The sequence below is a fragment of the Limulus polyphemus genome, unplaced genomic scaffold (genome assembly GCF_000517525.1).
Source record: "Limulus polyphemus unplaced genomic scaffold, Limulus_polyphemus-2.1.2 Scaffold883, whole genome shotgun sequence".
Lineage (NCBI taxonomy): Eukaryota > Metazoa > Arthropoda > Merostomata > Xiphosura > Limulidae > Limulus > Limulus polyphemus.
In genome coordinates, this window is record NW_013666493.1 from 300,556 (window position 1) to 309,321 (window position 8,766).

The 8,766-nt window shown below is 31.2% G+C and overlaps 1 protein-coding gene across 1 annotated transcript in view; it reads right to left on the reverse strand.

Moving 5' to 3' along the window:
• LOC106461027 (phosphatidylinositol 4,5-bisphosphate 3-kinase catalytic subunit alpha isoform-like) overlaps positions 1-8,766 on the reverse strand; it is a 46,430-nt gene that overhangs the window by 25,295 nt on the left and 12,369 nt on the right. The window contains exons 6-10 of the mRNA XM_013920807.2: positions 7,230-7,418; positions 6,552-6,860; positions 5,243-5,434; positions 3,186-3,350; positions 2,386-2,489 (exon numbers count right to left, since the gene is read on the reverse strand). Coding sequence (XP_013776261.1) covers positions 2,386-2,489; positions 3,186-3,350; positions 5,243-5,434; positions 6,552-6,860; positions 7,230-7,418 — 959 coding nt within the window. The remainder of the gene's footprint in view (positions 1-2,385; positions 2,490-3,185; positions 3,351-5,242; positions 5,435-6,551; positions 6,861-7,229; positions 7,419-8,766) is intronic.

Sequence of the window (8,766 nt, forward strand, 5' to 3'; positions counted from 1 at the left end):
GGTTTCTTTTTGGTGAGTGTAAAACATGAGTGTAAAAGTTTGATTTACTGGAGATATGTTTAACTTTTTGGCTCTGTTTTATAGTTTGTTCAATGTATGTTGTATTGAACAATGGAAGTAAATTTTAAGAGAGATTTCAGGACAGAACAAGTATATATATTTATTAAACTATTCTTGCAAGATACTTCTTACATTAATTTTGTTTTGTCCAAATATTTGATCACAATTACATAATCATTCTTTATAAGCATATTAGGCTGCTGTATTTATTATTTCTGTTGATATCTTGATTATAAGCTGAAAATACTAATAAGACCATTTGAACCTATTTTCAGTACATCAGGAACTGCATAGCTAAGTTAGAAATTCCCCAGCTGATGCTGATGTCAAAAGAAGCAGTTTACAGTTCAGTTCCAAAGTCATCATTTTATGTTCCTTCCTTTCTGAGGAGAGCCCTTTCTTCCACTTCTACTCAAGCAACTATGTCTCTCTGGCGTGTCGATGCTATGCTACGGGTTCGAATCTTGTGGGCAACTTATGTGAATGTTCGTGATGTGGACATGGTGAGGCTACCATCCTAAATGAACATATTTATGTAACTATACTTGTGTTGTGAAAGTAGCTGAAGACAATTCTAGCTTGTGTAAACTTTGTATGAAGTGTAAAATTTGTACAAAATTTTTCTTGTTTTAACAAAAATTATTTGAATCAGTTTTTTGTGAGACAAATACTCACTAGACATTATTATTTTTATTTTCATTGTTTCTCACTAGTGGATCTTTCAAGACTAGTCTAATTGGCTACCTTCTGTCTCCACCAGAGGACTAGCACATAGATTTGTTTGTTTCAGAGCAAAGCCACATTTGGCTACCTTCTGTCTCCACCAGAGGACTAGCACATAAATGTTTGTTTTAGAGCAAAGACACATTTGGCTACCTTATGTCTCCACCAGAGGACTAGCACATAGATTTGTTTGATTTAGAGCAAAGCCACATTTGGCTACCTTGTCTCCACCAGAGCACTAGCACATAGATTTGTTTGATTTAGAGCAAAGCCACATTTGGCTACCATACGTCTCCACCAGAGGAATAGCACATAGATTTGTTTGTTTTAGAGCAAAGCCACATTTGGCTACCTTATGTCTCCACCAGAGGACTAGCACAGATTTGTTTGATTTAGTGCAAAGCCACATTTGGCTACCTTATGTCTACACCAGAGGACTAGCACAAAGATTTGTTTGTTTTAGAGCAAAGCCATATTTCCACCAGAGGACTAGCACAAAGATTTTTTATCTTAGAGCAAAGCCACATTTGGCTACTTTCTGTCTCCACCAGAGGACTAGCACAAAGATTTCAAAGTGAATTACTTGAATAAGTTAAAAAGTTACAAGCTTTTCTTATTTCAGTATTTTTTCACTTGAACTTAGAATTACATAATTGGACGATTGGCAACAATCTGTGTATGTGCACACTACTCACTAAAGCACAGATGTATGTAACACACCATGAAAGAAACAATTTACCAACAGATGTATTTTACTCCCAAAGTGCCAGTTCTAGGTAGCATTACAAGAAACAAAATCTATGCATCTCTACTAGTGTGCCTAGCCTTGACTTAGTCTAATAATCAGCCTCTCAAGTTTTACTTTTATCATTGAGACATTTGTCTACCGAGTCTAATTTCTTTGCTTCCAAAGTCTTACTTTCTCACACTCTGATGCTTTATACTGTTGGAATGACACATACTCTTATGGTATGCAGTGGTTACAACACCAAGAATACTAATTATTTCATGATGTTTATGATACATTCTAGAATATGGGTGTTCAAAGAAGTAGTAAGCTGAATGCTGGAATATCAAGAAATAAATAACATGAAATTATTCATAATTTGGCACAATATCCAATGTACACCATGAAATTACACATCATTCCAACATTAGATGAGAAGTCCAGATGTTGAAAGCAAAAGTTATTAGACTCAAAGGTACATGAATCTTCCATTCTTTTTGTTAGACTAGTCTTGAAAGATCCACCAGTAAGAAACAATGAACAAAAAATGAATAATGTCTATTGTTAGACTAGTCTTGAAAGATCCACCAGTGAGAAACAATGAAAATAAATCAATAATGTCTATTGAGGACTAGCACATAAATGTTTGTTTTAGAGCAAAGCCACATTTGGCTACCTTATGTCTCCACCAGAGGACTAGCACATAGATTTGTTTGTTTTAGAGCAAAGCCACATATACCAAACTTAATGACATAAATTTATAAAATAGTAGTTCAATAAAATTTTGAATGTAAGTCAACAAACACAATGACATAGCCTCTGACCCGTGACGATAGGGTTACATGGGTTGTATATACTAAATAGTTTCAACTTACTTCAAATGCCAAAAGAAAAAGTGTCCAATCTTCCGATTTAATAGAGCTCTCTTTAAGAGGAAACGTGCTAAATCACCATCAAGGTAAGGTTCATACTTCAACACCTGTGGAGAAAACAATTTTACTTAATTGAAAGAAACATTGTCAAACAAACCATATAATGTTTGTATGCAATGCAGAGAAATCTGTTAGGTAACGAATGTATTATAAATTGAATTGCACTGAACCAACAACAGCTACAACTCACTTAAAGTAATTTCCTACCATCAACATGCTTCACTAAGAGCTTGTTATAAAAACCAATTATGCAAGTCTAATCAATTATAAAGATGAGTTAATACAATAAGATACAATAGCCTGAGTCTTAAAAAAGATATGACTACACATAAGAAAGATATCCAATCATATTGATATTAACATCCAAGTGTGGAAAACCTTGTCTTTTCTTATAGATAAGTTGTTTTTTTTTTAGAAAATGCCAATAAGCTATACATAACACATGAAAATATTCTTGAAAAATACATAACAAAAGTAGTAACTATAACATGGTCAAATATTGTTCTAATGCAACATAGGAGCTCAAAATTGAAGATGCTCTGATAATCACAATCATTACTTGAAAACTGAAAGTTTTATATGTTGATCTAATCATTGTAAGGGATAGACCTAAAAATGGGAAGCAAAGGTTTATGTTAAGGTTGTGCTGATCAATATCAGATGTTTCTATAGTTGGTAGCCTATATGTTCACCTAGTATCATTACACAATTTATTGATTGTCATTACACATACTCATACTAACCTGTACAAGTTGCAATAAATACTGGGACAGAAAATCATCACTCAAGGACTTGTCCAGCCATTGAACAGCAAACATACGAACAACTCGGTCAGCGTACTTACAATCAAGTAGTTCCAAGGCAGTCTCAGGAGACACTTGAGACCAGCCCTCCAACAATACGTACAGCTACACGTTTAAAAAGAAACAAAAATAGATCAACATGCAAAAACTAGCAAACTATTTCATGACCTTAATAGAAAATGTGTTATGGAAAACGACACAACTAGATTCAGTGATGAATATAACAAAAATTATCTTCCATTCATTAAATACTTCTACTGAGGAATCTTTTTCTCCTTCAGGGCACCAATACATATCTGAGACCAAACCAGATCTCTGAAAATAAAAACAAATGCAGTTCAATTTGATGTTACATACTTCAAATACTTTTTTTCTTTTTATCAAGATGCCTCACATTTTAAAATATTATTTTGATACATACTAATAATACGAACATGAGCCAAACATAAAGCCAATAATGAGTTTCAAAACCAACCTTTAGCTACATATATCTGAATATTGTATTTAGTTTTTCCGATGTAATCTGTCACCCAATTAAAATGCGAGTGTAACAATCTACAGCTGGGCAATTAACTCAATAAATCAATTATTGTCACAAAAATAATCAATTAATTAAAACTAGTGCTTCAGATTATCACTTTCCATACGAGGTCAGTCAACATGACTGACCTTGTAACTACAAAGTAGCCACCAGTTTCTATACTATAATTTTTAATGTTTTGTGTATATTCATGAAATTTTGCAAGCTTTCAGTAAACATTACAAGACTTTTGTACACACAAAAAAAAAACTGATTTCTTTAAATAACTATATTTATTAAATATTTGTCCATACATATATGGAGTCAGTATAAACTGCTCCAAGTGTAAAGTGATTTTCATGTTAAGATTAAAAATACTATTTTCATCTGAAAACTTTGAAATTTCATTTGTGTAATCTCTAAAATCTCCTAATATCAGTTGCTTTTTGTCAGGAAAATTTTACATTTTATCTATTATTTTCTCTACCCTAACTCTATATGCATTCAGTATATTTGACAGACCAAACTTGTAACCATCATAAAAAAGAATACAAAGTAAGTCTAAATTACCTTTTTCTTCTTTCTAAAATGACTGCAAATTGTAACAGGTAACTACAAATGTCACAATTCTAGTACTTGGGGAGACAGAGGATTTTTTTCTAATATTTCCTCATGAAATTAAGAACTTAAACTTGTATTAAAATTTGATTCGTTAACTAAGTTTTGATGTCAAGAGTATTTGTATACATTTATAATAAAGTAGTTTAAATTTAAAACGTAACTCTCTAAACATTCATGACATGCACACTGTAACCTACCAGTAGCGAGAGGGTTATTATTGATTTTGATTATTCCAATTATCCAATTGATTAAAATATTGTCATTATGACTTCTCAATATTATTGATTAATTCAAGGTTGTTCAACTTAATCAATTAGTGTCACAAAAATAATCAACTAATCAAGATTAGTGTTTTTGATTTTTCCAACTATCCAAATCTGGTGAGAATAATCAATTACTTAGAAGTAATTGATTAATGAGCCTAAAGTTTCGTTATCAAATTTCACTAATTGCCCTGCTCTATTCAAAATACTTTTCTAATGTTGCTTGATTCACTGACAAGCAAGTACCAAATTCAAGAAGTTTTTTGACCAATTATCAAAGAAAAATAAAGGTATTCTAACATTACTGATATACAATAGTTTAAAAACTAAACTGTGTGAACATATAAACCATTTAAAACACTTTTCAGTATGCCTGACAGACACCACAGGTACTTACAAGCTATATTTTACCTTCCTTGTAAACAAAAGTCAAACAGAAATTACTGTATCCGTACTTGATAACAGCTCTAGGTCAATGGGAATGGAATTGTACTGGAGTCAAGTTTTATGATTTTTTATGACAAAGCTCTATTTATTCTAAACAAGGTTAAATTCCTGGAGAAACTGTGAAGAAAGAAAAAGGGAAGGTCTACCTGAGAAACTTCATCTCTACTATTCCATTTAACGGCATCTAGTAACTTTGGCAGTGAATCAGGTACTGTAGCACAATGATTTCGTAGTTTCCAAAGTAGCTCCTTTTCCTGTTCTGAGATTTCTGATAGAGGATCCCTGAGTATGACATCTTTTAGTTGTTCCTGGTCAGCTTGAGTTATAAGATCAGTGCCCTGCAAAAAGAGAAAAGGTTACAACCATAAGAATACAACATTAACCACATCACTGGTATTTTCTGATGAAAAACCTAAAGGTCCAGAAAAATATCAATAACTTCTAACAGTCCAAACACTTCACATGCATAAATAAGAATATGGACGACAAAGTACATGAGAAGTGAGCAAAAAATAAGTTTAGTGGACAGGAGTATTAAACAAAAAAACAGTTTAATTTATAATAACAATACATAAAGATGAAGAAGCCTTCAAGTGAAAAAAATTCAACAAGAAATTTGTACAACTAGTATACAACACTTCATTAGCTCATTAATCTTCATCTTGACATATTGCACAACCATACACCATAGATTTAATTACAGAAGTATTTAACTTAACCCTAGAATTAACAAGTCCAAGCAAATCCTATCGAATTTTTAAACACATTTTACTAAAATATTTACACATCAAATTGATTGTTGGTCTGTTACTTTGTTGGATAAGCCCTAACAACATATAAAGCTCATAAATAACAAATTTAAACAAAATTAATGTCAATATTACAACTAATTTCATTAGTTAATACCTCATTCCCTTTGTTTTTATGGTCAGTTTTTTTTTCTCTGAGTGATGTAACAAAAAAAAATAAAACTACACAATATGAGATGAATACACGGCCCCAACAGTGAACAATACACAAGTTGATAATTTGAGGGTTGAATTAAATTATACTTGAAGAATTTTTATCAAACATTTAAGCACATAATTCTCGGGTTTATTCTTAAGAAGCTCACACATGATTACATTGAAATTTACAGTTGTTTCATGAAAGTCTGCTAGTAACCTTTACGAATACATTATACATCGAATAATGTGAATTTCAGCATCAATCACATCAAAATAACTGTTAAAATACAATGCAAAGTTGTTGTTTTTTAGCTGTGGGAAAAAAAATCAGTTTATGTTCTTGTGTCACAAAAAAATACGAGTATTATGATTTTTTCTGAGTAATCATTTTCACTCTTAGTCCAAAATTCGAATACATAATTGTGTAAATCACACTCTTAATAACACACTTTTTTTTTCCAAATTATGATTTCAAATTTTGAATCTACAAACAAAAGGGAACACTCACAAAATCGGATACTTTTGTAAAACTCGATCCTTTCTGGATATCATTATTTCGGTCAAGTTTGGAAACAAACTTAGCATACTCTTCCACCTGGTCCATACTAGGAAACACCACCGTGTTGCTGAATCTATCAAACTCAATCTCTAAACAAGGTGAGTCTTTATTTGGATTAGAACCAGAAGACCCCAAAGGATTCAGTAATTCATCCATTCCTTTTGGCATTGTCCAAAGGTGAATACTAACTCTCTCACTCAAAAGGCGATTTTTAAAATCAAACAAGTTGATATTCCCCCAAGCCAAGGCACAGTGCTCCTAGAAAGATATATTCAAATTAAGAACTAAAAAAAAAAAGTTACAAACTTTGTACCATGTTTTGATAAATGAATCTGATTAACAGAAGTTGGAAACATACTTTAAAAAAAATTACTTCATTTGAAATAATCCTCAAAAACTAGATTACCACAAACATAACCTTTGAAGAAACAATAATTGCACATCCAACATATAATAAGGGGCATGAATTGAAACTAAATCATAAAATATAATTTGTAATTTTTTTTTTGGTTTTTGAATGAATTAAATTACTATCATGTATTAACAGTAATTTTTTAAAATTTCACTACCTCTGATGTCATTTTTATACAACAGCTGTTTCCATTTAAAGTGTCTCATCGCACTTACCTCTTTCCGTTTTCTACGAGAAACTGAGCATATAGACATACACAGTCGAGCACTACATGGAATATCTGGAATATACATGTCATACTCCAACCATTCATCCCACTTTGGGTTAGAATACACTACTTGCTGGGTATCGCGAGTTGGACAGAGCGGCTCAGTACCATGGAATATACCAGTCTTCACATAGATCTGAAAACAAAAAAAAGTGCCATGCAAACTTCAATTTTTACCATCACAACAAGCATCACGTGTTTCACTCTTCATCAAGATGTCTTGTACATTTTGTAATTAATTAAGCAGTAGCAGTCCATTGAAGCCAAATCGTTAGTAAATCCAAGATGCTTCAGTAATATAATGTGAAACATTTCTGAAACACATTTTTTTGAAAGACTTTTTTTTGTTTTATAAATTTAAAATTTTACTTCTTTGATGTTATGACTTATAGAGTTAGTTACATGGAAAAAAAGGTAGTTTTAATGCATTAAAGAAATTTCAGAATGGATAGGCTTAGAATTACATTATAAATAAATGGCTAAATATAAACATACAGACAGTATTTCAGTATTTGGGATTTTTAAGTTAAACCTCCATTACTGGATAGGAGTTTTTTTTTACAATACCATTCTCCTTTCTGCATATTAACTAGCATATTTTATGCACTCCAAACACAGTAAAAGCTAATCTGAGTTATATTTGATCATTTTGCTGTAATAATTATCCATGTGTACTTGCAGATGCCAGCGCAAGTACTGATTAAAGACTTAGTTCACAAACACGTATACACGCACACATCTATACATATATTGATTTTATTCTTTTCAATTTTTTTGTACATTGTATTATAGCTAGAGTAGAGACTGATAAAAACTTTGGGATAAATTGACTCTATAGCACTAAGTTTTCTAAGCCAGGTGTAAAATGGACACATGTAGAAATAAAACCACTAAAATGAAATAAAAGACAATTTAAAAATAAAACATTTATGATATTCAATTTTTATTTTCCTTCTTTCGTTTAGTCTCTCTTATGTATTTAAGCTTAAATGTATTTAATACACAAATTTATCTTATATATATATGCATTTATTTTCTTTATAACTTTTCTTTCACGAATAAACATTAGTTATCTTAAATTGTATTACTTTTCTTAATTTTACATAATGTTTATGTAGCATCAAGGTTTAAACATTCATATCATACAGCACAAAGATTTGTTTGATTTAGAGCAAAGTCACATTTGGCTACTTTCTGTCTCCACCATGGAAACTGTACATTATAATTCAAATTTGAGTATTATTCATTATTTGATTTCTTAATTTAAAAGTAAATATAAAAAAAAACACCTAAAAATCGATTTCTGTGTGTCACGTGGTATGTTCAATGCAGCACTGGGTCATATTAGATGTTTGTGAAGTCAAAATACTAAGTCTATAGTTTCATATCAATTAGGAGCTCAAATTATCGATATTGACAAGCTAGAATATAAAATAAGAACCTCTTATTTTTTCTATTTGCTGAGATATCACTCATGTACTAAA